Source organism: Fusarium pseudograminearum, chromosome 2 (genome assembly GCF_000303195.2).
Source record: "Fusarium pseudograminearum CS3096 chromosome 2, whole genome shotgun sequence".
Taxonomy (NCBI): Eukaryota; Fungi; Ascomycota; class Sordariomycetes; order Hypocreales; family Nectriaceae; genus Fusarium; species Fusarium pseudograminearum.
The window spans coordinates 5,127,614-5,155,147 of record NC_031952.1 but is presented as its reverse complement, the minus strand read 5'-3'; the positions used below and the strand labels follow the sequence as shown (position 1 = coordinate 5,155,147).

The window sequence follows — 27,534 nt, the reverse complement described above, 5'->3', positions numbered from 1 at the left end:
AAACCGAACAGTCCGTACAGTACAATACCAGGTCGGCCCTGAGTAAAAAATCACGCTCGACACCCCTTCCTAGTCCAAGGTTCTAGAAAGCTTTGGAATAAACTTTCAGTTGTCTTACTAGGGTTTCATGTGATATATCTCATGCCACTGTTTCCCTCGTGTTTTGTGGTTAACAATTCCACGAGTCATCAAGCCAACTACAGCGATTCTAAGGTAGACACGATAAATCACCAAGATTTACTCTAAAAACTTAAGACAGGTTTATAGTACGGACTGCCCTGTGGCGTTGTACTTGTTCAAAAGGAAATCACGTAGAAAGCCAAAGCCAAAGTCCCAAGGCGACCTCGCAAGTCGTTCCAGGGGAGAGAGCTGACGACATGATGAGTTTAGCCGACTCCACATCAACTCAAGTCAACGTCATCAAATCATCCTCGATCATCCACAGGATCCGAGTACAACCTTCATCGCTATATCATTGTGAAAGATATATAAAGCACCATGACATCCTGGTTCAGTGACGAGACTACACGCCCAGCCTTCCATAGTAAACCAACTCCATTGATCAGCTTTGGCAGGCCATTCCCAGAAATATGCCTCAAGCAAGTACAGGAACGCTTCCAATGCTCGCGAGTATATATCATAGCATCTCGCTCGTTATCCAAGAACACTTCATCTCTTGAAGACCTCAAGTCAGCCCTTGGTGATCTCATTGCAGGCGTGCACATCGGCATCTCACCACATACACCAATCCCGGAAATTGTCGACATCCTCACCGAGGCCAAGCCTCTAAACATCGACTGCATCGTGACTCTGGGAGCTGGAAGTATCACCGATGGAGCCAAGCTTGTGCGTTTTGCGATGGCTAATGCGGCCTGGACACGCGAGGACATTGACACCCTCTGGGGCGGCAAATCACACAATCCGAAGATGCGCAAGACGTTACACAAGCCAACGATCCCTTTGATTTGTATACCAACTTCGCTATCCGGTGGCGAGTATCAGGCCATCGCTGGAGCGACTGACGAAGAGACCAAGGCCAAGCATACGTTCGAGCCCAAAGTCGATCCGGATTTTGTTATTCAAGACCCGCAGTTGACTACTACGACTCCGCAAAAGATCTGGCTCAGTACCGGTATTCGAGCTGTGGATCATTGCGTTGAGACTTTGTGTTCACTACAAAGCAACAAAGATGGCGATGATGCTGCGGAACGTGGGCTGGAACAGTTGATACCGGGGTTGCTACGTTGCAAACATGACCTACAGGATCTGGATGCTCGCCATCTTTGTCAGACAGGTGTTGTCGAAGCCATGCACGCAGTGTCTACCGGAGTACCACTGGGTGCAAGCCATGCTATTGGGCATCAGCTTGGTCCTTTAGATGTTGGACACGGCGAGACAAGTTGCATCATGCTTCCAGCTGTATGCAAGTTCAATGCCAAGAAGGGAGTCAACCAAGACCAGCAGAAGCGTACACTAGATATCCTGGTGAAGCAACAGCCCGTAAAGTCGCTCATGGATGAGGTGAAGATGACAGACAAAGAATATGATTTGGCCGACATTCTCGACTTGATCATCAGGGAATTGGGCATGCCAAGGTCATTGAGGGACGTTGGAATTACCTCTGATCATCTTCCTGGTCTTGCTGTGAATAGCTTGAACGATATCTGGATCAAGACTAATGCTTATGAGATCACAAAGAAGGAGGAGGTGATGGAGATTCTCGAAGCTGTTATTGGTAATTGAAGGGCAGAGGATGACTTCACGAGCTGGTTTATGAGTTTGGACTTGAACATCTATTCCCTAGTTTGGTGGCAATCAACGAGTCCTGGGTGTAGCAATCCATATCTGTGGCATCAAACAACGACACAATGCAAGTTGGTCTTTTAGAATTGCCAACACTAAACCCACAAAGATTTTGCATGGCAGCTGACCTGGCCTCCAAAAGTCACCCAAGAATATTGGACGACAATGAACAACAGGGGTAGAAAGTCTCGTTGTCAGACAATCCAATATGATCTGATCGATGGTAACGGGACCTGAGAGCGTGGGGGTTCTTCCAATCCACGTGAACATCCCATAGCCGGCTTTCACGCCTCGGACAACCGCCGCGCGGAGGATGAAATATTAGTTACTGCGTGAAATAAGAAGTATTCTTTCTTTCAATACTTTCCTCCGGGTTGATCTCTGTACTAACAAGACTGGGGCTTGCCAATCAGCTGAACAGCATGTGATATGTCCTCCTCGTATCAATTACAATATCCTGACGTCCCTGTATGTGGATCAGCAGAAGGTGCCATGGCTCTGGAGTGCTTGAATCCATGGTGGAACTTCCTTCGGGACAAGACATGTTGGTTGGGGTTTGGAAACGATCATCAGACGATGAGATGTGCATATATATGAACCTTTCCCCCCCTAGCCAGTAATCTTGCTATCTTTACTATATCATTCAATCATTTGATACAATTACCATTAACGAAATGCCTGCTGGATTCCCTCCTAAGCGATCGTATTCCCGCACCGATGCTGCCGTCCGTGTCGAGTACCCCGAGCATCATGAACTTCCCGCCAGCAAGCCCTTGATTGGTCAAGGTGGACAGTTCTCCAAGCCCACTCTAGCTTCTCTTTCCCTTGAAGGCAAGACAATTGTCATCACTGGGGGTGCAAGAGGCCTCGGCCTTGTCATGGGCCAGGGAGTAGTCTATTCGGGCGCTCATCTAGCCATCGTCGATTTGAACAGTCAGTCATGTTTCCAATGTTTGAATGTCTACTGATCAACAGTAGAGGACGAAGCACAGTCCCAAGTAGGCCAATTGACAGATGCTTTCAAGAGAGAGAATCCCAACAGCGAGAAGTAAGAGTTCATATCATTTGTATGAACTTGTTCTGACCTGCTTCCAGAATCCCGAGAGTTACTGCCCACTATGCAGACGTCTCTGACCCCGACTCGGTAACAAATTGTATCACCGAGATTCTCAAAATTCATCACAAGATAGATGGTCTAGTTACATCGGCTGGCTTCACTGAGAATTTTGAGGCAATCAACTATCCTATCGATCGTATGCGAAAGTTATGGGGTGTCAATGTTGACGGAACCTATCTCTTTGCAGTTGCTGTCGCCAAGCATCTCATGGAGCGTGAGGTGCCTGGTAGTATTGTGGTTATTGGAAGCATGTCTGGTGCCATTGTTAACGTACCACAGCCGCAAGCGTGAGTTTGCCCTCGAGTTTTGCTGAAAGCGTCAGCTGATAACGATGATCAGACCATATAACGCGGCCAAGGCAGCTGTTCGACACCTGGCTGCTTCCCTTGCAGTGGAGTGGGCTCACGCTGGAATCCGAGTAAACTGTATCTCTCCTGGCTATATGTTGACCGCTTTGTAAGTTGTCTTTTCTCTCCTCAATCCAGTCTATTACTAACAAATGATAGGACACAGAAGATCTTGAACGACAATCCTGATCTCGAGAGAACCTGGACATCTCTTATTCCTCAGGGGCGCATGGGACTACCTCAAGATTTGATGGGACCTGTGACCTTTTTGCTGTCAGATGCGTCTTCTTACATGACTGGAGCAGATCTTCGAGTAGATGGTGGATATACGGTGACCTAGATGCACGGAACGGTCTTGTCTAGCATGAATTGGCGGTAGATGATAGACGATAGATTCCAATAGTGTTGCTTCGCTTTGCACCGAATGCTCCAGTTTTCTTAATCACACAAGATGTGATGAAGATCCCAGCCCTTGTTATCTCTCGAAGGATGAGTCCCACATCTCTCATCTCACGTAAGCTCCTGGCAATGGCCAGACTTGGAAAATTGAGGCACCTGGAGTTTTCTCTTCCGATCACTCCACGTTAGCTCCCGTTCTCCAAAAGGCCAACCCAAGAGCGTCATTGCCATATTCTTCCACTAAAATCCGCTCCAAGATGGCCATCTACGAAATCCCAGTCTACATTCTTGGTATGATCTGCATCGCCCGAAGCGTTATAGCGTTTATCAGTCCACAAGGCGAATACGCGCTGAATGGCCTGAGACACAACATCGCACCCAAAAGCGACGACAGTTCAGGGCCAATATATATGCTGGGCCTCTGGGAATTATCCGTAGGCATATTATTGCTCGTTACCCAAGCCAGCGGGTCTTTTGCTGGTGTCACGACTCTATTGGGCTTGATGGGCTTCTACAAAGCAGGCGTAGCGATACTCCTTTGTTATATCGGGGACGAGAACAAGAGAGGAAAGATCGCAGCGAACACATTGACTGCAACCACATTCTTGCTCTGGGCTATAGCTAGGTCTCAACAAGGGAATTTATAAGGCAATGGTTGGTTCAGTGACCGCGAGAAGACATTGTTATTTGTCATGGCTTTACTGTAAAGATTACTTTGGAAATTGTATGTGCTACCTACCCCATCTACTATATAGTCTTTGTACTGACAGTACCTTCCAAGACGCATATTTATGGTGTTGCTTGTTCGTACTGATGGCGTGTGCATGGTCATGGTGAACCTGTAGCATCAAACATTCGTCGATCAAGAACAAGCCTTGAGACTGGCGACGACTGCGATTGACAGCAGAGGAGAGATTGCGTAGCAAGTCTGTAGGAAAATTAGCTGTGTTTCAACATCGTCCGTTATTATTTGCACATACCATGAGTACTCGGGCAATGGACATTTTGTCATTCTCGTCTGCATCATCAACCTCGGCCATGGCCACCAGCTTCATGGCGGGTGGTCCTGCTGGCATCAGCATCATAGTGAACCAGAGAACACGATCGTCGCCAAGAACATCAGTCTGAGTGAAGAGCATTCGAATAAAGAGAATGCTTAGACTGTTTACACATTGTTAGAATTGAGTTCTTCCAGGGTCATTATTGTACTTACACAGGCCAAATGATGAATCGGATCAGGACAACCATGGAGAGAGGCAGCCAGTGGAGGTTGCCTGAGTCGCTTCCCTGGCGCATGCGTCGCAGACTGTGAGCCAGCTTAATACCGACAACGATGACCTGCAAGGTGACAAAAAGCTCTCCAATGTTCTTAAGACTGACGGTTAACCAGGCATTGAAGATACCTCCATCCTCACTGTCGTTGAAGAAAGCCTTCTTGAATGGAGGAACAAATCCGAGAACAACACCAATAAGGGCGCCGACAGTTGGAGGGCTAATAAATTGAGTAATGTGTACCAGTACACGTTGGACTTGAGGGTGCAGCTTGTCCCAAACAGCGTGCTGCGCTTGGGCGGTGTGGCGCGATGCCTTCTTGACATATCGAGGTAGACGTCCGGGGAGGAGAGATGTACGTTCGTCGGGTTCTTGGCTATCGGTGGGTGGGCTGTCATTGTGTCCGGCTCGGTCGCGCAAATCCTCATCCATAGATTCGACGGGATCTTCATCGCTGACCCCAAGGAGCTTTCCACCAAGGCCAAAGGTGAGCATGTTGGATACGACGGAGCATACAAGGAAGAAGGACTTGGCTCGTTCGATAATTTCGTCGCTAGTGTCATCTTCGGACTTGGCGAGGGCGGAAAGAACACCGGCTGAACCGAGAGACTGGATCAAGAGTAGAGGGTAAGAGGTGGTGTTGTTGAATGTGATGGCGGGCGTGAACCACTTGGGCATGCTGAAGCATTTGGTGAGGGCGTATCCGACAGCGATCGAGGCGAGGTTATAGACGAGTGCCCAGACTGTAGACGGTATTTTATTAGATTGTAATCTTGAAGAAGCTCAATTGATGGCCTACCCAGGATGGTGAGGTACAGAGATGCATTGGATGCTTCGATCTGGGTACCGAGATTGACGATGAGCAGAGCTGGCAGGAACATTTTAATGCAGATTTTCGAGATCTGTCGACCAGTCTCTACAGAGAGGAGATTGGTCTGGCCGGCGAAAACACCATAGAAAATGGTGAGCAAAACAGACGCCGACGCCTGGATGGCGCCGACAAAGGTGCTCGTGACGCTGCTAGACATTGTTACTTGCTCGTGCGTGTCTCCTGGTGGTGATTTTGCAACGGGCACAAAGAAGAGAACTTGAGCAGTTAAAGGGAAAAGGAAAGGTAAAGGTGTCGCGTGTGTTTGTCTCAGCGCGTTCCTGTATTGTTTCTTTCCTCTACCATTACGTCAATTATCGTAGCAATCTTGATCTTTGACAACGTTGTTCGGAGCAAACGTACCTTGAAAAGCGGGACTGACAGCGCCTGTAACTGGTTTTTCAGGTTAAGGTTATTTGGTTTAAACAGGGAGTTGGGTGGGCTGTGACATAGTTCAGAGGGGCTATTGGTGGATCAAATGCAGTGTGACAGACACCAAGAGCTTGTTTTTTAGGCTTGGCTGGTTAGAAGTAGAAGTGGCCTGTGATGAGTTGAGTGCCCAAGAAGGCCTAGGCCACTACAGGGAACTCGTTAGTGGTCACCCTTCTACAATAATCGAGTCTAGCGCATCAAGCTATGCGTCATAAGCAGGTTGGCAGCTTGTCTGTCTATTGATTGCCATGCTTCCAAGTAGAATATTCCATTTATATGTTCTACACCCAATTATACAGCCCTGTGTCTCGTGTCACCCAGCAACTCGTGCTGTTGATGTGGTGTCGTTAACGGCATTTCCTGTGGCTCATGCACTTCGGTCTGCAGCTCGTGATAGCTGTTTCTTGACGCAAGTTCTCTAACAGGCTCTTTGCCCTCGTTTGTCGCTGCCTTCTGACGTCGTCTTCGGAGGAAGAAAAAAGCTGCTGCAGCGACAGCCAATGCGCCGACACCGACACCAACACCAATTCCAGCCTTTGCGCCGGCCGTCATGCCTGTTGATGGGGATGAAGTTGCGTCCTTGCTAGAGCCAGAGCCACCGTCTGTGTCTTTCGAGTCATCATCCCCGCCAGATCCTTCTGAGTCGTCCGCATTTGTCGCGCTCGTCGAAGAGGGAGTCTTGGCATCGTCCCAAGTTCCCTTTCCATCCCTATGCAGCTCCATGATCTTGTCTCCGCTTGTATAGTATACCCAAATCTCGTCCGATGACAAGGGAGACACAACAGCCAACCGTCCGGACTCGTTATCTGAATGTGGCCATTTCTTCTTGCCAGGCGTTTCCTGCTCTTCCCAGCTCCCATCGGCATTGGATGCTGCGTGCAGCTCGGCATCTACACCTATATAGAACACCGACAGATGTTGCTTCGTTGTCGCAGAAAGACCAAGGTTGGTCGCGCTATTGAAGGATGGGAGCTGGAAGGAGCTGTCCTCCGAGGAATCGAGTTCTATATCCGAAGGGTCGGTTTTGTTCGTCGGCGCTGGGCTATCGAATGGTGTCGGGAAAGATTCTGAAGTGATTGTTAGCGACGAGGGCACGCTTGACAGTCCAGTGCATCTTACCCAGGCTCCATTTGTTCTTGTTCTCATTGTTGAAGCGAGCAACGGCAATGTTCTTGCTATCGTATGGATAAACGACCGATACATTTGTGCCTTTTGTCTGCAGCGTCGCTATCGCCATGCCACCGCTCTTCTTGAGCGACACAGGTCCGTCGTATCGCCAGTCTGTATCGTCGTCGTACGCCAGCATATTGACCAGTCCGTCTTCGTCGTGGTAGTATAGTCGGTAGCCGCCCGAGTCTCCCAGCTCCGTCACCGCTAGGCCGGTTTTTTCGTGTACAGAGGGTGCGCCCGCAAGGTCGGATACAATGTCGTTGCCATCGGGATTGAGCTTGTAGTTGCCAGTTTTGTTGTCGCATGTAAAGAACGCATTGATGATCGAGTCGTCGGTTGCTTGGTAGAAGATTGAAGCCTACTCACTTAGCAATGTGCGATAGCAGCGCCAGTAGACCGCGTAACTCACAATTGGCGTGTTCAGGTCATCATCCCACCAACCTGTCACAGCAAGTGGTGTTGCAGGCTTCGGCTGGGTTTTGACGGGAAACTTGTTTGGGCTATCGGTTGAGAAAGCTGCCGAGCCATTGCTGTTGCAAGAGCTGTGCACGATATTCCCAGATCCTGGGTCTTGGTAGGCGAAATGAGGTGTGAGAGTTTCGGGCGACCAAGTCCACCAGCCTGCCAAACCTGCAACGGGTTCTGCGAGAAGACCAGCGATGGCCAATGTCGATGCGATTGTCAACCGAGACATGGTGTTCAGTTCGACTGAGGGAGCAAATAGGGCAAAAAATCGAGACGTCTAAGCGCCTGCCTCTGTGAGCAATTCTTCTGGACTAGCAAACAAACGCGTCCATCAAAGAGCGACAAGCAACGAGAACACAGCCAAGTCGCTGCGCTGAGCTTGAAAGCCGAGTAGAGCAGACAGGTGAGAGCCCAGCAGGGCTGAGTCTTTGGAAGTGGGTATCATCGAGTTTTACTCAAGAGCTGGCGGCTCGCGTTGCAACGGAGTTCAAATTTGGGAGGTGAGCAGCAGGTGATGGGACCAAAATTGGTAGAGATCGTTGCGCAGGGGTTGATCTTTTCTGAGGCACTAGCGCTTACTTATCCCCAAGTACGGGCTGACATCCGGTAGTTGCTGACGTTGAAGAGGGACTCTACCTCATGCCTCTGGGAGATTTAATTGTGAGATGTCCCAATATACATATGATTTGTCCAGAGTTCGTGAAACTAACCACTTGTTGATTCAAGTGAAGCCGACAGTAGGTAGTGGTGTACTGCCACAAACCTGCCCATGGCTGATTCCTCCAGGGGTTGTTAAACTTAATGCCAGGCCGCTCCATGCTTGCATCAGCGCTAAGCTACATAGCTCTGACCCAATACAACACCGCCAATTGGTATCCTGAAAGATAAATGTGGAATCATCTTGACCCTGGAGACTCAAGGCTGAGTCCCATCCGCACTTCGACGAATGATGCTTCTTCCGGTAAGAAGTCCGAATAGCGCTGCCCAGCCATCAACTGTGATTTGTTGCGGATCTCCAGCCCCGAAATACCTCAATGCGGTAAGATTGATCAATCGAATCATTGGTGAGAATGGACAAATTGTTGGACTCTATAACGTTGAACTCAAATGCATGAAGTACCGGGCGGATTTATTACAATATTTACACAGATGCCCCAGCTTTAACAACCGAATATATCAGCTCGCTATAAGGCATTAGGTGGGATGTCTTCCTTGGGTTCGATTTCGCTAAGGACTTGAAGTTCTGTGCCGCAACACCATTCTACTACCCTACATTCCCATCGCGTCACTTTCGAAAGACAACTCGATGTAGCAACATTAACTACGCCAGCGTTTCAAACAGACAAAAACAGTTAAAAAACACGGATTGCGATAAGGTGCTATTCGCTAATGAGATAATACAAAGTAACAACAGAAGAACCATAATTATGGCCAGGAATTATAATGAAACAAACATACATTGGAGCATCACGGGGCTGGATAAATCTAATCGAAGTGTTAAGTGGTTTCGAAATATCAAATATCGATACAAGCTACAGTCATTGAGTATTCGTATCACACTGATAAGAATGCAAAAGGCTCTCTGAACCATACAATGCATATCTCAGAGCAAGTGCTGTCTATATGAGTTTGCTCGGTATGGATGTGTTACTCAAAGGTAGAGATTATTTCTCCGTACGGGATGAATGGTTGTTGTCGGACAATCTGTCGTTTCTTGCAGCAAAACATTTCGCAAGTTATGAGCTTCTATCTATGCTTGAACGTAAGTAAAATAACGAAACCTTCGAGGAAGAGATCAAGTCACCAGTGTCTTCTCATTTTTCTCTGAATGAATATTGCCTTGGGGCTATAGGTTGTAAAGAAGAGACATACTGTCAATAACGTGGGCGAGTCATTCTCGACCTTTATAATGGAATATAAACCACAATTTCCCTCTGATGCTGACCTAATATTGTATGTGAGTATTTGTAGTTGGAGGAGTGCGAGTGTCTTGACCTGTACATACTGTAGAGGACCACATCTGGCTCGAAGCTGATAGAGAGATATCAAGACCGGGTCAACATACCAGTAGCTATCATTCCTTAGATATACTTAACAGTGATATTGTCTTATTATCTAACGCTATCTGCTGCTTTGGCACTCTCTACTTCTTGAAAATAATGACAGGCGGCCGACAACCGTCGTATAAGTTAGCAGCGAGGTCTCGACCATACACCCCAGTGATCACTGTCACATGTCGAAGCAGGAAAGTAATTGTTACTAATGCTGACAATTTTCGTGTTAAGCTGCATTCAGTACAAGAACATAAACAGATACGTGAGGGTGCAAAATAAGAGTTTGGTATAACGAAAGACGACTTGCCTCTCGTGGCGAATATTGATAAGAGGTCCTCAGGCAAAATTCAGACAGCCCTATCGAAGATTGTTACGAAACGAGTAAAGATCAAGTTCTGATCAAGTATGAATGGTAAATTGGATATTACAAACGGTTGAGTGTCAGTTCTCGACACGACCCGAGAGTCACGAACAGAAGCGAGATGACTTCAGTCCTTACACCGGAGCCCTAGTGAGTTGCTAGCAAATACAAGCACCTGCCGGATTTGGAAGACAAGGTCGGGTTCTGGGTTTAGTATCTGATCTCGATCATGCTCTCAAAGACAACATAAGTACCACAAGATAGATCCAGTGGATACACGCCACATGCGACCCTTAACTTCGTGGGGGAGGATCCTGTGAATGTAGCTGAGGTTTGCAGATCCAGAACGTCCCAGAGAATCCTGCAATGCTACCCAACCTAAATGTCAAAGACTACTTGCCTGTTCACTAACTAGGGGTCGGCTAGATCATAACAAACGGATAAGGTGTTTTTTCAGCCGTATGGTCATATGATGTCAGCTTGAGAATGTTACCATGAGCTATTCTTGGCAGTATCAAGAGTGCATATCTGGAGGATTTCAGGATTTAGCCTTTAGTTCCACCCGACAACTCAAAGAGTAGAATAGTCAGAACCTCACAGTTTGGACGTGGCAACTGGGATCCAAGAAAACTAGTGAATGAATAAATGAGGTTGCCCGGTTCCCGGCTTGGCAAGTCCTTCGGTGCCGGCTGGGCAACAATCTTGGCAGTTTATATGGGACACCTACAGGCAATTCGATCTGATCAGATAAGATCTACATGTCAGTTGAAACGGAAACAAGCTCGTATAGTCGCGAATGAGTGAATTAAGTTGAGCTCGAGGAGTTTATGAGCGATATTCGACATGTACACTCGTCCCTTCAATTGAGTTTGCCATCTCAAAACCTTGTCGGAGTCCCTCGGATAAGTCTGAATGACACCTTTTGCAGGGTCACTGACGAACAACCGAATAATCTCTATCGAACAAAAGTTCCCAATAATGGTCCAATTTCGATGGCGGGAGCGGATCACGTGTGTTGATATCCGGGTAGAACGGCATGAAAAAGGCCCAGATAAGAGAAGATGTTGCCGCAAACGAGTCCCAAAATGGAAGACAACGCGACCCCCGACTAGATTGCGACGTCGTATCAACAGTATTAAGCTTGAATCCATCGTTGGCGCTTCTTGCCAAATCTCGACCGTCATTATGTATGTATCGCCCGTCAAAGGTCCCAGTGGTTGCATCTGATGTTCTTCGCAAGAGGTCGCCGCTATCTCGTATCCTTGTCGACCCCAGAAACGGACCCCATTTCTAGCCTGACGTTTGTACATGGTGTCTGCTCCAGTTGAGTAGCATATTTAATTAACGTGGAAATGTGACCTGCCATTGAATGCAACTCTTGGTCACCAATTGATAAACCCATTTCGGTTCTTTGGCTCTCTGTCTCTTGTTGCACTCCACTTTGAGACAGTACCTGTATGGAAAGTTTAGCTAAGACCGTTAGTAAGACGACAGATGAAGCTTATCGTTTGAGTGCTGACAGGCGTATCCCATATTGGGACAAGAACAAAGGGACCTCAATACATAGTGCTATGATGCGTGTTGGTCTAGCTCAACTACCAACACAACAAGCTAAATGCCTCTGCATCGTGAGATATTGAACACGCGAACCAATTAGAAATATCTGATTATCGCCATATGGGGACCTTTTGTTGCGGGACCCCGGTAATCCGGCATGTCGCAATCAAGCACAGTCCCCTATTCTGGTCACACTACAGCCAATCGACAGTCGTCTGTAACCTTCACCCTGCTGCTTGATCCTTACAAAAATTCCTCGTTGCTCGGAAGTGGCACACACTAGTGCGGCTCTTCCCAGGAGGGCAGTCGATAGACACATGGACAATCGCTGCATGCGGCAAAGCCGATCAAGATACCCCAGTTTCAAGGAATTGCTCCACGATATCGACAAGGTCGGACACGGAATAAGTATCAGGCTAGTACTCATAAGGCAGGTAACGGATGTTTCAATATGTGCTACGGGCACTCTGTAGAGAGTCGAGTACCAACAACCGGTTAACATACTCGGGAAGCGAAACGCCAAGAGCTTCCTTCCACAAAAGAACCCCCGGGAGCTGGATAAGGTCTCGAACGGTGGCCATGTCTTATCGCCGTGGTATCCGATATGCGATCTAGAATCGACAAACGTTACATTGTATCATTGCCAGGGGAGGTGGTGTTACCAGTCGTCAAACCAGCCATGCGGTTCAGATATAATTTGGGGCAACCCGGATTCTTGACAGACCCGACGACGCTCAACTGGTAGAAGTCGCACTCGAACCGTCTTTCTCATCACGGTTCCACAGCCCAGTGTTCCCTTGATATTCTTCTTCAGGGTGGGCTTACCATTCAACCATGTCCCTCACCAACGTCGAGACCAAGGGGCCTCACGGCCCCGATGACACCCTGGAGACATCGGTCTCTCAGGTTCATAGCTCTGACAACGCCGACGAGAAGAACATCGACACTTCCAAGAACGCAGTACTTGGCGCAGAGATCCACGATGTATCTAGTACCGATCACCACAACGATAGCGACAACGACAGCAAGGATGTCATCATCGTTACCGGTGCCGACGCCTCTCGCCACCTGCTCCCGATGAGAGACGATCACGACAACGCTTTGACCTTCCGAAGTCTGTTCCTCGCCTCATGTCTCGCCTGCTTCCAGGCTGTCATGTACCAGATCTATACAGTGAGCTCCGTCGTGTGGCTTATCATAGCTAGACATCATCTGATATCAGTCTCTAGTTCAAACCCACTCAGATCACCATCCAAGGAACCTTTATCGTTCTCATCTCATACTTCATCGGCAATGCTTGGTCTTTCGCTCTTCCCCGTGGTGACAAGTATGAAGCTCGATGGAGAGCCAAGGGCAATACTGGTTCCCTGCCAATGTGGCTCAAATTCATCAAGGTCATCAACCCAGGTCCATGGGGTCTCAAAGAGCATGCCATCTGTGCCATCACAGCTACATCCGCTTCCAACGCTGCCGAGAGTGTCCAAGTCTTTGCCGCACAGGATCTCTTTTACGACATGCCCTTGAGTCCCACCACTGTCATCTTGAGTACAATTTCAATCGGTTTATTTGGCTATGGTCTTTGCGGTATCATGCGCCCTGTGGCTGTTTGGCACGTCGACGCTGTTTTCTGGAGCAACTTGCCTACTGTCAAAACACTTCAGGGACTTCATTGGCAAGAGGTGAAGGACTCCAAGCCTCTTCGATACTTCTGGTACAGTTTTACTGGAATGTCGCTTTACGAGTTTTTCCCAGCCTATATCTTCCCTTGGCTTAACTCGGTTTCCGTGCCTGTATGTTATCCCATTAGTTGGTATTATTTAGGAGCCTACTGACCACCACATCTAGTGTCTCGCTGCCATGAAGGCAACCGGCGCAAAGGCCGAACATCTTACCAACATCTTTGGTGGAGCGACAAACAACGAGGGTCTTGGTCTTTTCACGCTGTCTTTCGATTGGCAATACGTAAGTTATGAGTTCACAATAATCCAGTAGCTTTTCTGACTTGAGCAGATCACCTCTTTCAACACCTCTCTTCCTCTACCTCTCCAGGCCCATATGGCTGTCGGATTCTTTGTCTGCTACATCGTCATGCTGTGTATCTACTATGGCAATGGTTGGGGCGCCAGGTCTCTTCCGTTCATGTCTACCCGTCTCTTGTTGGAGAATGGTACGACATATCCCGTTGCTCAGGTTTTTGAGGGCGGAATCCTCAATGAAGAGCGTCTCTTGGAGTTTGGTCTTCCCAGATTGACCGGCACCTTTGCTTACGCCATGTTTATGGCCAATGCTGCGGTAAGTTCTCAGATTATTCTCCCTCCAACTCAGACTAAGTCCTGTTAGATCGGTGCCCTTATTCTTCATTGTATTCTCTTCTGGGGCAAGGACGTCGTGAAGGCGTTCAAGAGCGCAAAGGAGGGTCGTTACGATGACCGTCACCACGCACACATGGCCAAGAACTACAAGGAAGCGCCCTGGTGGTGGTACATTTCCATTCTTGTTGGCAGCTTTATTCTCGGTCTTGTCGTTGTGATCAAGGAGAATATCACTCTTCCTCCTTGGGCATACGTGGTGTCTCTCGCCCTGGGCTCCATCATTGCACCAGTCGTAAGTTCTACCGGTATGGTGACAAATAGTTACACATACTAACTGAAGCTATTCAGAGCACCCTTCTTTACTCTAGATACGGAAACGGAATTGCCACCAACAACCTTTCGAAGATGTTGGCTGGTCTTATGCTTCCTGGGAAGCCTGTGGGCAACATGTACTTCGCGGCGTGGTCTCACAACGTCATTTCCAACGCTGTCAACCTGTCCGGTGATCTCAAGATGGGCGAATACCGTAAGTTTCTCTTCCCAACTTTTTACATCAAGGCTAATCATCGCTTTAGTCAAAATTCCCCCTCGCGTTATGTTCCTCACACAAGTCTGGGGAACCATTCTGGGAGGCTTCATCAACTATGCTGTGATGATTAGCATTGTGGGAAGCAACCGAGAGCTACTTCGAGACGGAGACGGAAACTCGTCTTGGAGTGGCGCTACTATGCAGTCATACAACACCAATGCCACCTCATGGGCACTGGCTGGTTACCTTTACAAGATTGGTGGTTTCTATGAAGTTGTACCCTTTGGTTTGTTGGTTGGCGCAAGCTTGGTAGTTATGCACCGAATCTTCTACAAGGTAAGGAAGAGTCTCCATCTTCTAAAAAAGCATTCACTAATACATCACAGTTCTATCCCAAGATCAAGAACTTCGATGTCGCCGACATCAACTTCGCACAGTTCATTCAGTTCGCTGGTTACATCCCTTACAACCAGAGTCAAACTTGTGTCATCCTCAGTCAGCTGCTGTCTGGCTTCTTCGTTCAGTTCTACCTCCGAAACTACCGCCCACGCGTTTTCAGGGACTATTCATACCTTGTTACTGGTGCCTTTGATGGTGCCAGTCTCACAGTTCTTTTCATCCTTTCTTTCGCCGTCTTTGGTGCTGGTGGTCCTGGCCATCCTTTCCCAAGCTGGTGGGGAAACAATGTCAACGGCAACTACGATCTTTGCCCTGTTGCCGAATAATTTCGGTCATATCGTATTAGTTTCGGGATGGAGAATTGGTAGTTCAGCGTATATATAAGTTCAAACATATTGAAAACAATATTCATGTTCCAAAGAGTTGGCTCCGTGATGTAACGTTATATGCATCTCGAGTCAGCTGACATGGTGCATACGACATAGACCAGGTGAGGGGCTGGAATATGACATTGTCATTGTAGAAGCAGTCAAACATCACCCTTCTCATTTTCCAAGCTTCGCCTCGACGAGTATTTCTAGACTAAATGCCTTCCACTCATGCTGTCTATCCCAGCCTGCGGGACAAGACAGTGCTTATTACCGGCGGCGCAGAAGGTATAGGTTCTGCGACCGTGGAACTCTTTTCTCTACAGGGCAGTCAAGTCATCTTTATCGACATTGCTGAAGACTCAGCCCAGAAAACGATTGACCGAGTGGTTTCTCGGCAAAAAGATAGCAATTCTCCCATCAAACCACCAATCTTTTACAAGTGCAGCGTTGCAGATCTACCTGAATTGCAGGAAACTGTCAAGATCATCCAGAATAAACATGGCGCGGTACATGTACTGGTAAATAATGCAGCGGCCGCTGGAAACAGAGCTAGACTTACCACGGAGAATGTCACCTCAGACGACTGGGACTTCAACGTCAATACCAACCTTCGGCATGTTTTCTTTCTCACTCAAGCAGTTATCCCAGCTATGAAGGAGGCAGGCAGTGGAAGTATCATTAATCTCGGTTCCATTACTTGGCGTATCCCCGCCGCCGGTACTCCAGGTATGCCCATATCTATCTTCACTTCAAGGTAACTCACTGACATGCAACAAGTCTATGGTGCTTGCAAAGCCGCTATTATGGGCCTCACGCGTACTCAGAGCAAAGAATATGGCAAACACAACATCCGCATCAACAGCGTCATGCCTGGAGCCATTGCGACGCAGCGACAGAGAGACGAAGTTCTTACGCCCGAGTATCGTGAGGAGGTGATGCGGGGCCAGAGCTTACAGCGGGATCTCGAGCCCGAAGAGGTGGCCAAGGTGATTGTGTTCTTGGGTAGCGACGAAGCCAGCGGCGTTACGGGGAGTTCTTATGTTGTTGATGGGGGCTGGTGCAGCGATCCTTGAGTATTTTTAGTCAGATTAGGACTGCACACTTCTATTCCTGATACTTATCTCACCATCATCGTCAATGTTCCTGATCAGTAGCCGAGCCCCTCATCTCGGTGGATCCGAGATAGTGTGTACTGGAACAGGACAAAGCGGGGAAGCTTGTGTCGACAATCGTCCATAGATGCTTTATCTAACCATTGCAACTCGTCTATATCGATGAATCGTCTAAGTAATCCAACAAGTCAAACTAGCATGGAGTACTGGCGCTATTCAGCCTCCCAGGCCTTGGAGGAACTCCGATCCGGCAACCTTACTGTCGAACAGTACGCATCCTCACTTCTTGAGCGGATAAAGCAACGAAACGAGGACGTCCAAGCCTGGGCATACCTTGACTCAGATGCCGTACTAGAACAAGCCAGGGCTTTAGATAAAGTTCCATTTGAGCGTAGAGGGCCGTTGCATGGTCTACCAGCGGGTATTAAAGACATCATCTTGACGAAAGGTAAACACTACCCAAAAGCAACACATCTTCCCAAGAAGATAAGAAGGTCGCTAAATTTCGAGTAGACATGCCAACTGAGTATGGGTCAAGCATATACAAAGATGATCATCCGAAACTCGACGCTGGGTCTGTAATGGTTCTTCGACATGCAGGATGCCTCATCTTCGGTAAACTTATCAGAAACAGTTTAGCTACCGTTCCCTAACAAGGCAATAGGAAAAACAACAACTACCGAATTTGCTGCCTCATTCATCGGCCCAGCCACTCGCAACGCTCATAGTACCACACGCACACCAGGAGGCTCATCTGCTGGGTCCGGGGCCGCAGTGGCTGATTTCCAAATCCCCATAGCGCTTGGATCTCAGACGAAAGGTTCCATCGTCCGGCCAGCTTCTTTCAATGGTGTTTACGGCTTCAAACCTACTTGGCATTCCATCACCCGTGAAGGTCAGAAGTTCTGTTCTCCTACCGTTGATACAATTGGGTTCTTCGCCCGTAGCGTTGCAGATTTTGAGTTAATAGCTGATGCATTCTCTTTGCACGATGACGAGGAGTCTTCATTCAAGGAACTGGCGGGATCCAAGTTTGCTGTATGCAAGCCAGTCCAGTGGCATATGGCCGGTGAAGGCACCATCTCAGCTATGGCGAAAGCGGTAGAGTTACTCAGAGCTGCTGGTGCGCAGGTTGAAGAGCTCGACCTTGGTCCAGACTTTGAACAGGTTGTCGAGTGGCACGAAATAATTGTACGTCTTGAAGGAGCGACGAGTCTCTTGCCTGAACATAAACAGGCTAGTGAACAGATGGATCAGGTACTGGCCAGAGCTGTGGATGAACGAAACAATATCTCGCGCAGATCACAACTTGACGCATACGATGGACTTTCGGCCTTACGACCACGTTTCGATAAGATAGCGGAGAAATATGTGGCCGTTCTAACGCCGAGTGTACTTGATGAGGCACCAGAGGGGCTTAGAAATACAGGCAATCCCATATTTGCATCACCTTGGACTGTAAGTCGGCCTCGCTTCTGGAGAGAGTGTTACTGACAATACAAGGCCTTACACACACCGGTGGTCAACATCCCGGGGTTCCGAGGTAGGAATGATATGCCAGTTGGTGTTTCGTTGGTCACGGCGAGACTTCGCGATCGTCATCTACTCAAGGTGAGCCAAGTCGTCGGTCCGCTTTTTGAGAAGGGAGGGGGGTGGAACCAACGTTCTGCATGAGGATGAGCCTGGTTTTGTAGAAAGTACGTAGTTGAAACCCATCGCTTTTTGTCACATATTGCAAGGATATAGTAGGTCATTATTTGACGTTTATTCTTCAAGTTGAAAGTAGTAGTACCGATAACACGCGAAGGCTGAGGCCAACACAATATCACTTCACTAACTGAGATATCTTGATGCTGAGGCTTGGGAGGAGGCGGGCTCTAGAACTGCTTGAACCCTGAGTCATGGCCTAACAGGAATATGCTATACATGATTCAGCATAATACGACAGCATATTGCAAAGACCCTCCAGTAAACGAATCTGACTCCCGACACACAGCAGCAGGGGGTGGCAACGAGCTAAGCGGCAGTTGCATAGAAGTATCGCACACTAAACGGATCTAGAAAGGGCCGGCATGTAAGAGCAGGGCTAGGACCCCTTGGTGTCAGGGCTGGCCTTGTTGTCTTTCTTCCAAGGTGTAAGAGTCAGCTATCATGTGGAGCCTGGTTCTATCATACGATGCCGGACATTTCAATGTTCTTATAAGCAAGTGTCAGGTTGAAAGGTAAGTATCGAGATTGTATTATTATCCACAAAGAATGTAGTATTAGGACCCAACATCTGAGCGCGCAATCTCGTTATAGTTTGCTAACATCCCCCATCAACCAACCAATTTGAACTTAAATTGTCATAGATACTAAGAAAGGGGTGATCGACCTGCCCCTGTCAAGCATGCAAAAATACAAATCAAGGCGTCAAGCACTTAAGCCGCAGTGGGAGAAGCAGTTGCAGGCTCGATGTGGACAATGTTGGCATTGGCATCGGCCTCAAAGATCTTTTTCTGCTTGGATGCCTTGACAGGGCTGGGGGATGAGAAGATGTAGTCAAGTTCCTCGAGCTAGAAGAGTATTTGTTAGTGATGTTCACCATAAGAAGACGGTGGCGGTAACTTACAGTTCGGTTCTTGGTCTCGGGGACGAGGAAGTAGAGAATGATGGACTGAATGACACACCAGATACAGAAGACAATGTATGTCTTCCAGGCAATGTTCTTCAGAGCGACGGGGATACCAAACTGCATGACAAGCATGGCAGCGTTGGTGAAGAGGGAGCTGAAGGCCATACCCTTGGCTCGCATCTCGTAGCTGAGAACCTCGACGGGGTAGAGAGCCTGGAGGGGAGTCCAACCAACGGAGTAGAAGATCTGGAAGAGGTAGACCCAGGCGAGGATAGCCTTGCTGACTGGTGGGGTGACGGCATCGGTTTGCGACTTGTCATCGAGATCAGTGATGTTGGCGATGGAGGCAGGGACAGTAACACCGATCCAGCAGAGAGCACAAACGACGTTGACGATGAGCAACATGGGACGACGACCGACAGTGTCAGTGAAGGTGGCACCGAGAGCAGCAAAAGCAATCTGGACGGCGTTCATTCCCATGGCGACATCGTTTTGTTGTCGGCCATCCTTGATACCAGCAGTGTCGAGGAAAGCGCTGAGGTAGTAAGAGACGATGCTGTTGCCAGCCCACTGTCCGAAGAGGGAAACGAGACAGTTGCAGGTGAGTCGGTAAAAGGCAGCACGGGTTCTGAAGAGAGCGCGGTAGTCCCACCATCGCTTGTCACTACCGTCCATCTCAAGATGCTCCTCGTACTCGTGGAGCTGGAGCTTAACCCATTCACTCTCAGGGTTACCGTGGCCGTGGAGGCTTGTAAGGTTCTTCTTGGCGAGCTCTTGTTGTCCGTGGGTGTACAACCATCGAGGAGACTCGGGGAGAAGCATGGCGAAGAAACCAATGACACAAGGGAACATGAGCTGAAGGCCAACGGGGATCATCCATGAGGTGTTGGTTCCCTGGTAGTTCCAACCGCCACGGACAGCACTGCTAGCAACGAGGGCACCGACAGGCCACATGACGTTGTAGAGACCAGTGATGATACCACGGTGGGCAGGGTGGGAGACTTCAACGACGTATGTGGGACCAGCAGCGGCGGCGATGGAGACACCGAAACCGAGGAAGAAGCGACCAGCCATGAATTGACCGACGCTGGCGTTTGTGTAACATGCGAGCTGAATAACGACACCGACAATGATGATCCAAGCACCAATGGTCATACCGACACGGCGACCCCAAGTATCGATACAGGGTCCAACGAGGGGAATAGCGACGACGGAACCGATTTGATACATGGAAGTGACGATACCTATCAGATGTCAATGTTATGATCAAGCTACCAGGGGTTATTGAACTGTGAGGACGTACCAGCTTCAATACCCTTGTTATCGACACCAAAGAACGCCTTGAAGTCATCTGTGGAAAGAAGAGTTCCGAACAGAGAACCATCGTAACCGTTGGCAGTAGAGCAGCAGAAAGCGACCATACTGGCGAAGATGAGGATGGGCGCAGCCAGCTTTGGTGGAGGCTCCTTGATCATAGCCTGCTGGAAGGCTTCATCTCCAATGGCCGTCTTGACGATGACGACTTCATGTTTGGGCTAGAGTAAGATGTCAGCGGTGTTCAATTGAGCTGTCTTGGAAGATGCAAAGACGTACATCCTTCTCGTGGATGGAGTCGGACGCCATGGTGGTGATGTTTCAGCACTGGAACTGTTGACTGTTGAGCTGAATGTTCTGTTCCGTAAAGGTGAGATTGGCGGATGCTCTGGACTGGAAACAAAACGCCAGAGATTGAGATGGGACGGGATATATATAACAACTTGAAGACAATGTTTAAGAACTGGGGTGATGGTGGTTTCTGCAAAGGCAGGTAGGTGTATCACGTCTGGCAGCTCCGTGGAACTGCTGCATATGGATGGCCAGACGGAGACTGCCTCCCGATCCGACACAACCACAGAGATCTCGAACAGGCGAGTGCCTGTTGGCCAGCAGAGTGTCTTGCCCAGGAGGACGGATCGACGGCCAAGGTTCCGACAGCTGATAGTAGTGACCGATCGAGCGGTACACGGGCCAGGTATTGAGCTTGACTGATCTGACAAGAAACGGCCAAGTGCCATACACCCTTGACAGAGTCGTAGAGTCTGGTGCACTCTGGGGTTGCCTGGCCGTTTGTGGAGAGGGAGGGGGATGGGAATCCAGAATTCGGTCCCAGCCCGACAGAGCGGAAAGCACAAAGTGCTGTCTTGGGTGATTGGTTCTGAAATGGCCACAAGCATCAGCCATGTGCGCCCAGTGGCCAGCGGCGCTTAACTTGGTCTGCCAGAACAGTCATGACAGCGACTCTTTTTTCGGCTTCTTGGTCCGCCATGCCATTCATCTTCTCTCATAGCTTGTGTCTAAAGCTGTATCGACTCACTACGCCGCCAGCTGATCAATCAATTTGTTCTGCTATGCGGTGCTGGCGATGGCGCTCGTTAGTCGCGGCCGCGAGATGTGCTACTACCTTGATGCTTTGCTAGTCAGAACGAGGTAAGACCGTGAGGGATTGTTTTGCTTGAAGCTAGTAAGCTTTTCGGCCCGCGTTACCGATATACGATTGGTTGACATCCTTGCTTGTTCGTCCGGACAGAAAGTGTCCCAAATGTTAGGATAGCGATGAATGGGATTCAACGATGGTGTTCTTTACATCAGGGAGCATGTTTACTATGGCGATAGCTTCAAACAATACTAACACTTGACACACTCTTCAAATATCTCCATCGAAACGTCAGTCTCGTCGCTCTTGACCATCCCAACCCAAGGTACGTACTAGGTCACTTTATACAATCCTCGTCAAGTTTAAAACATGCTTACTCCCCCGCATCCCCAGACCCAATTCTCCACGAATAGCGTCTTCGGTTACGGATCACAGCCCGATTGCTCCGGGCCCCCAAACACCAAAAAGCCCTTGTAAGAATTCAAATTAAGAAAAGAAAGTTGCGGAAAAGACGGGATTGGGCTCCTCGTCTCCTGCGACCCTCTCTTCCCCATCTGGGGTACAGCAATGGAATCAACAGTGCAGACCATGGGCTCTCTCCGCTTGCCAAGATTGAGTTCTACGATCAAGTTGCACCAAGGGGCCTCGTGCACCAATCTCCGACCCCTGTCAACCCATCCTTCAGGAGAGTGTTCAGATGTCTTAAGCTTAATGTGGCTACCAATCCTGCGGCTGAGGAGATAATGCGTTTTCACTTTACAAGTTACGGCAGTGGCGCCTTTGACACGGTCTTGATGGCCCTAAAACGAGTCAGTGGCCGGCGGTATGGAAAGGCATTCCGTCTCTTGCGCCAATATCTTGTCCAGAGTGCATACAGGACTGTCTTCGGCCAACATGTTCCGGAATTGATTTGACATGCCTCGTTAGTTGTGGGTTAGGGTTAAGTTATTTTGGTGACCCAGCGCTGTGGCTGTCCGTGTCTGCCCAGAGTCTGGGCCGATATCCCGTAGAGTCAGTCTCTCTTGGCCTGCTTGGCCGATTCCAGAAGTGGGAACTTGATCATTTTCATGTGGTTTGTTTCGTTGACCTCTTTTTGGAAGAGATTTTCTTGTCGATGACATTTCGGATCACGCGATGGTGCGATTCTGTCAGCTTGATACTCCTCTCATGTTCATCCCGCAGGTGATCTCTGATGCCAGGCTGCAAACCGATTTTCTCTCGACCCTTGCTACTCCCTTCCAGACTCATCTTTTCAAAATTAAATCTCATCTCTGCCATTCGACACTCCTGAATCTATTTGCGACGCAAGCACCGCTGTCAAACCATTCGAGCTATACATATCATAGCGCTACTCATGAGGTCGCATCATGTAGTAACATCTAGGCATAAGCTTAATCCAAGGCCAAGCTTGTGATGCCGGTCTTGCCGTGTCGATCACAGCGAAAGTTTTCTTGAGTAGCACTTCTCAAGAAGATCAAGTGCAAAATTGTGTGAGATTATGCAGCTCTTGGCCCCAGAGGCATGCAGCGTGGCTGATCAACTCCAGAGTAAGACCTTGGCGCCTATCAACTTGTCCTTGCCACCATAAAATCATAAGAGGGAAAATCAAGAAGAACTAATCAGCTTCTTTGTCCCCAAAACCCATGAATGGTAGGTGAAGCTGAGCAATGCAATTTGTTCTGCCCAGGGTATCCAACGAGACCAAATTCGAGTTACGGTTTCCATGGTACAGGTATGAGGGAATGGTGGTTTCGCAGTCTTCAGGGCGATCCAAAGTGGCAGCTCATACACCAGTATTTCTTCTTGTAGGGTAGCCAAACGTGCATTAAGCTGTCAAGACACTTAAGATATACTGTAAACTGTATGGAGTATCTTATATTATTTATTACCTAATGCGTGTTTTCTGTAAATGGAGAGAACCGAGGGTTAGAGCAAGAATCATTACTAACGTTAGGTTCGTTGAATGAAGAAAAGACAGAACATATTCACGAAGACCTTTTCAGCTCCACGAGCAACAAGGGACTGATTAATAACTAACCAGTGATTTTTAATCTACTATCGCAGTGCAATATCGTCAAAACCATCCTCTGATACTCAACAAGAAAAGGATGTCAGAAACAACTGATTCGCTGGTAAACACAATATGATCAAAAGAAAATACAAATATCTTAGAACATAAACACTGTAAGCATTCATGCTCTCACTCTTGCTTATTAGTAATGATAACCTGAGGCCACTACGCCAAGAACACTACAAGGTTCTCCCCAGATTTGAGCTGAAGTCTGAGTACGGATACAGAGTACGCATGTAGCCAAGCGAGGGACTAGGGTGCAATACCCCAGGTCTAGGTATAATACCCTATGGTGCTGGGAGCGTCGGAGATCATGGCACACTACAGCTAGACAAGCAGGATACTGTAGTACATGACCTATTGCGAATTTCACTACAAACACCCTTTCGCCAGCAAAACGTTGATATAAGTTTGTCAAAGCTAGTAAATAATACAACATCTATTTGATCCGCCGTCTAATCATACGCCTTTGTCTACTCATACGATTCATCTAGAAGAAATTCCAACTTCCGAGCAGGGGAGATCAGAATGTCGGGTCTGACTCTTTAATAGGCTTCAAATCACCCTGCCCCTTGAAAACCTCAATAATCTTAGCCTGCTCCGTCAAGATAAACCTCTCCGTCTGCTTTCCAATTGAAGCAAGTTCCTTCCACCTGTTGAAGTCCTGGGGGTTTCGCTTATCACCATGTGCATCCTCTGCATGTTCCCAATGGCCCTTGGAGAACCCTAGCATTCCGCTCATGGTTTTATTGGTGATGTCGTACACCAGGGAGACGATAGTTCCAGTCTCTTCTAGCCAGTTGACTTGCCATAGCTCTCCTGGACGGACGCACTGGTAGGCGACGGTCTGGTAGTTGATACGGCCAGCCATGGGACCACCATGAATGGCGTAGACGACGCGGTCGTCGGAGAAGAACCAAATTTCGTAGCGCCACTTCTCGGGGTTTCCCTCTGCGTCTGTGGCGTCGTAGTCGTAGACAAGATGAGTGTTGAGCATGTCATCCTTGAAGGTAGGATGCAGGGGAGTATTTGTCTGATATCGGGGTAGCGACATGATGAAGATTCTTAATATTTGAGTGATTAATTATTATATGATTTAATTTCTGATTTACTATCATAACAGGAGGCCTTTATGAGCTTTTATACGAAGCTGAAGAAAACTGTATCGCGTAAGTGGCTTGATTTTCGTGATACAAATATACAGCAGTCACATCATCGCCCATTCTCTCGGCTCGAGCGGACTGCAAGGTGCCACTAAAACACGGTGATGGAGCAATAGGAAGCTTGAATCAATCTGACAAGTTGTATATCCGAAAATCCATACGATCTAATTCTCAATTTAAACTCAATTGCAAATCGTATGATGTCACACGGGACTAACAAAACATCCACAAATCCACCGCATATGTCGCCATGACATGTCGGCAATGGATCTCGGCAGGGCAGTCAATAGCACGATAGAATTGCCTCACAACACCATCCAAGCCATATAGCGGTGTATAATCTTACTCAACGTCTCGTACAAGGCGGAATGTCACCCATGGCCATAGATACTTTGTCTGCCACCAGTTCAAGCTGCAAAAGTTAGTTTCTACCAGTCCACAGCGTAAGAGGATAATACTCACAAGCTCTTTCGACCAGCAATGCGTGGGTGCAACGCCCAGCTTCCTCCAACCACTGCCATATGCTTCTCATCCATAAAGTCGGCTAAAGCATAATATTGTCAGAAACACCCATCTGTCAGAAGCTTATGTACGAGACTCACCACTATATCCCGGATAAATATCCATTGGCTTAAATCCAGGCTGCGGCTCAAACAAAGACCCCGTCCACTCAGCTGCTCCTCCGGTATCACCCAATCCGCAGAGATAATCCTTATGCGTGATGCCTGTAGAATTAAAATTCTGAAATCCAGAATTTGTTTCCGTCAAGTCAACAAAGATGGCGCGAGGGTCTGTGTGAAATCGATGATTGACTTGACTCTCTGGTGCCTTCCGTCCACGCTCGACATATTCGTGGATACTGCGCAATTCATGAAGTGTCGGTAAGCGAGCTCCAACCCAGTGAGCATATCGCTTGACCTCATCAAAAGAGGCCATCACGGGCCAGTCGAGTGTTTGTGTCAAAGGGATGGGGCCCCAAACGGTTTTAACGCTGTGACGGGCGATGAACGTGATGAAGTCTTCGTCCTCTCCGGTATTATGCATTTTGTGCCATGTTGCCGGGATTTGAGACTGTTTAATGTTGAACAGATGCTTTGCGTACTCGCCGTTGCTCACCGGTCGACCTTGTGATTCGAGTTGGGGAACTCGGACCTTGTACGGCTCACGTTCGTTGTCCCACGCAAAGAAACGATCCGGTCCCTCATCGCTTTCAGGGTCGTGGTAGCCTATGGTGAATTCTTGTGCGGGAATTTTAAACCATGGGTTTTGGATACGTCGCGAAGCAGCCCCCTTTGCGAGCTTTGCGAAATCAGGTCTGGGCATATCTGGAGGAGGCAGAATGTTCTGGCTATGGATTGTCATAAAGAGGAATGTCTCAGCGTGAAGGCCTGTGATGTTAGTTTGAGACGGTTATAGCAATCCTGGGGATATCTACCTTCGTGTTCGAATCCTATCCAAAGAGCGCGTCCAATGCACCGGTCTAGGTACGCTTTCCCGTTTTCGTAGAGCGATGCAATTCGCTTTTTCACGCGCTCGCGATAGTGCAGGATATCTTCCAACTTTGGGAACACGTCTGGGAGTTCACTATGATCGTGACACTTGGAAGGGTCATCAACATCTGGATCTATACCACGCTCAAATATTTGATGATAATAAGCTGGCTCAGTCGGTTTGCCCTTGGTCGCTCGTGTCAGATGGATATCTTGGCTAGATATATTCGTTAATGCGATGACTGGACAAGGGATAATGATTCTCACAATGTTGGTATGTGGCCAAGGTAAAACAATAGAGGGTTTCTCAAAGGAATAGGCTGTTCCATCAATGCCTCTGGGCGTATCATCTTGGTGGTAACAAGTTCCCAGACATGCCAAAGCTGCTTCCATTCTGCCAACGAAGGCACAGGAGCTGGAGCATATTGCTCTGGTTGCAAGGGGAAAGCATAGGGGTTCTTCGCATCAGTTGCCATTTTGACTAAAGTCGCAGTCAAAATGGGTTTAATGGAGATGAAGGGACTATAGTAGGGCAAGGGCAAAAAAAAAACAAGGTCTTGTGAGGGCATTGGAGTCATAATGCTCAAAAGTATGATTTATGATGGAAACCCTATCCCTAGGAGATGAAGGAACAGCAATTGTCTCATGGATATAAGAATAACACAAACTAAAGTCGGACTACTGGCGTACTTCGACGTCATCATATCTCAACTCAGGTCCATAGCAACGATTCATCAGGTTGTACAAATCTATGCAAATATGGGCATGGCTGTTATACAAAAGAAGGGTCAAGGATCAATAATTCCACAACACATATGCGTTTGCCTACCCAGGAGGCAACCAGAGCTCACAAATAGCCAAATACCAGCTGTTGCACAGGCAATAAAATGTCTACTGGATCCTCGGCGACAATCTGCAGAGTGCTACTAGACTGAATACAGTTTGGCGCGGCATTCAAGAGCTGATCATCTACCTGAACTACTCCGCAAGTCTCGCCAAGGTTCACTGGCTAGGTAAGGATCGTGATACCAGGTGCAATCTGGCAATGTAACATCTTATCGATCAGAGTCTTCATTGTCAGTCCAAAGTTTAACACACATTCAGACCGAGTCACTTACTCTTTTCAACCGAGGAATTCGGACCGTGACTGAGACATAATGACAAAGAACAGCGCTGTTGTATCGAGTGTTGTTTGCGGAGTCTAGCGCACGTCAA

At 48.2% G+C, this 27,534-nt stretch overlaps 10 protein-coding genes across 10 annotated transcripts; 5 read left to right on the top strand and 5 right to left on the bottom strand.

The window, feature by feature from the left end:
• Window positions 1-498: 498 nt before the first annotated feature.
• On the top strand, window positions 499-1,743 carry FPSE_08369 (uncharacterized protein; the record flags this gene model as incomplete). The annotated part of the gene is made up of 1 exon (XM_009261487.1): window positions 499-1,743. The coding sequence occupies one exon, from the start codon at window positions 499-501 to the stop codon at window positions 1,741-1,743; it is 1,245 nt and encodes a 414-aa protein (XP_009259762.1).
• Window positions 1,744-2,477: 734 nt separating this feature from the next.
• Window positions 2,478-3,607, top strand: FPSE_08370 (uncharacterized protein; the record flags this gene model as incomplete). Its single annotated transcript, XM_009261488.1, has 5 exons — window positions 2,478-2,736; window positions 2,782-2,851; window positions 2,899-3,207; window positions 3,260-3,376; window positions 3,427-3,607. The coding sequence occupies 5 exons, from the start codon at window positions 2,478-2,480 to the stop codon at window positions 3,605-3,607; spliced, it is 936 nt and encodes a 311-aa protein (XP_009259763.1).
• Window positions 3,608-4,528: 921 nt separating this feature from the next.
• FPSE_08371 (uncharacterized protein) lies at window positions 4,529-5,966 on the bottom strand (the record flags this gene model as incomplete). The annotated part of the gene is made up of 4 exons (XM_009261489.1): window positions 4,529-4,594; window positions 4,647-4,827; window positions 4,880-5,681; window positions 5,738-5,966. The coding sequence occupies 4 exons, from the start codon at window positions 5,964-5,966 to the stop codon at window positions 4,529-4,531; spliced, it is 1,278 nt and encodes a 425-aa protein (XP_009259764.1).
• Window positions 5,967-6,529: 563 nt separating this feature from the next.
• On the bottom strand, window positions 6,530-8,102 carry FPSE_08372 (uncharacterized protein; the record flags this gene model as incomplete). Its single annotated transcript, XM_009261490.1, has 3 exons — window positions 6,530-7,305; window positions 7,358-7,766; window positions 7,818-8,102. 3 exons carry the CDS (start codon window positions 8,100-8,102, stop codon window positions 6,530-6,532), a joined length of 1,470 nt encoding a protein of 489 aa, XP_009259765.1.
• A 4,577-nt stretch (window positions 8,103-12,679) lies between these two features.
• Window positions 12,680-15,411, top strand: FPSE_08373 (uncharacterized protein; the record flags this gene model as incomplete). The annotated part of the gene is made up of 8 exons (XM_009261491.1): window positions 12,680-13,018; window positions 13,075-13,635; window positions 13,691-13,807; window positions 13,856-14,137; window positions 14,186-14,449; window positions 14,506-14,683; window positions 14,733-15,022; window positions 15,073-15,411. 8 exons carry the CDS (start codon window positions 12,680-12,682, stop codon window positions 15,409-15,411), a joined length of 2,370 nt encoding a protein of 789 aa, XP_009259766.1.
• A 260-nt stretch (window positions 15,412-15,671) lies between these two features.
• FPSE_08374 (uncharacterized protein) lies at window positions 15,672-16,529 on the top strand (the record flags this gene model as incomplete). Its single annotated transcript, XM_009261492.1, has 2 exons — window positions 15,672-16,182; window positions 16,234-16,529. The coding sequence occupies 2 exons, from the start codon at window positions 15,672-15,674 to the stop codon at window positions 16,527-16,529; spliced, it is 807 nt and encodes a 268-aa protein (XP_009259767.1).
• A 237-nt stretch (window positions 16,530-16,766) lies between these two features.
• FPSE_08375 (uncharacterized protein) lies at window positions 16,767-18,242 on the top strand (the record flags this gene model as incomplete). Its single annotated transcript, XM_009261493.1, has 4 exons — window positions 16,767-17,016; window positions 17,082-17,183; window positions 17,233-18,026; window positions 18,072-18,242. 4 exons carry the CDS (start codon window positions 16,767-16,769, stop codon window positions 18,240-18,242), a joined length of 1,317 nt encoding a protein of 438 aa, XP_009259768.1.
• Window positions 18,243-18,988: 746 nt separating this feature from the next.
• Window positions 18,989-20,805, bottom strand: FPSE_08376 (uncharacterized protein; the record flags this gene model as incomplete). The annotated part of the gene is made up of 4 exons (XM_009261494.1): window positions 18,989-19,123; window positions 19,180-20,426; window positions 20,486-20,717; window positions 20,776-20,805. The coding sequence occupies 4 exons, from the start codon at window positions 20,803-20,805 to the stop codon at window positions 18,989-18,991; spliced, it is 1,644 nt and encodes a 547-aa protein (XP_009259769.1).
• A 3,384-nt stretch (window positions 20,806-24,189) lies between these two features.
• FPSE_08377 (uncharacterized protein) lies at window positions 24,190-24,720 on the bottom strand (the record flags this gene model as incomplete). The annotated part of the gene is made up of 1 exon (XM_009261495.1): window positions 24,190-24,720. The coding sequence occupies one exon, from the start codon at window positions 24,718-24,720 to the stop codon at window positions 24,190-24,192; it is 531 nt and encodes a 176-aa protein (XP_009259770.1).
• A 451-nt stretch (window positions 24,721-25,171) lies between these two features.
• FPSE_08378 (uncharacterized protein) lies at window positions 25,172-26,795 on the bottom strand (the record flags this gene model as incomplete). The annotated part of the gene is made up of 5 exons (XM_009261496.1): window positions 25,172-25,241; window positions 25,292-25,373; window positions 25,432-26,217; window positions 26,265-26,536; window positions 26,587-26,795. The coding sequence occupies 5 exons, from the start codon at window positions 26,793-26,795 to the stop codon at window positions 25,172-25,174; spliced, it is 1,419 nt and encodes a 472-aa protein (XP_009259771.1).
• Window positions 26,796-27,534: the final 739 nt, after the last annotated feature.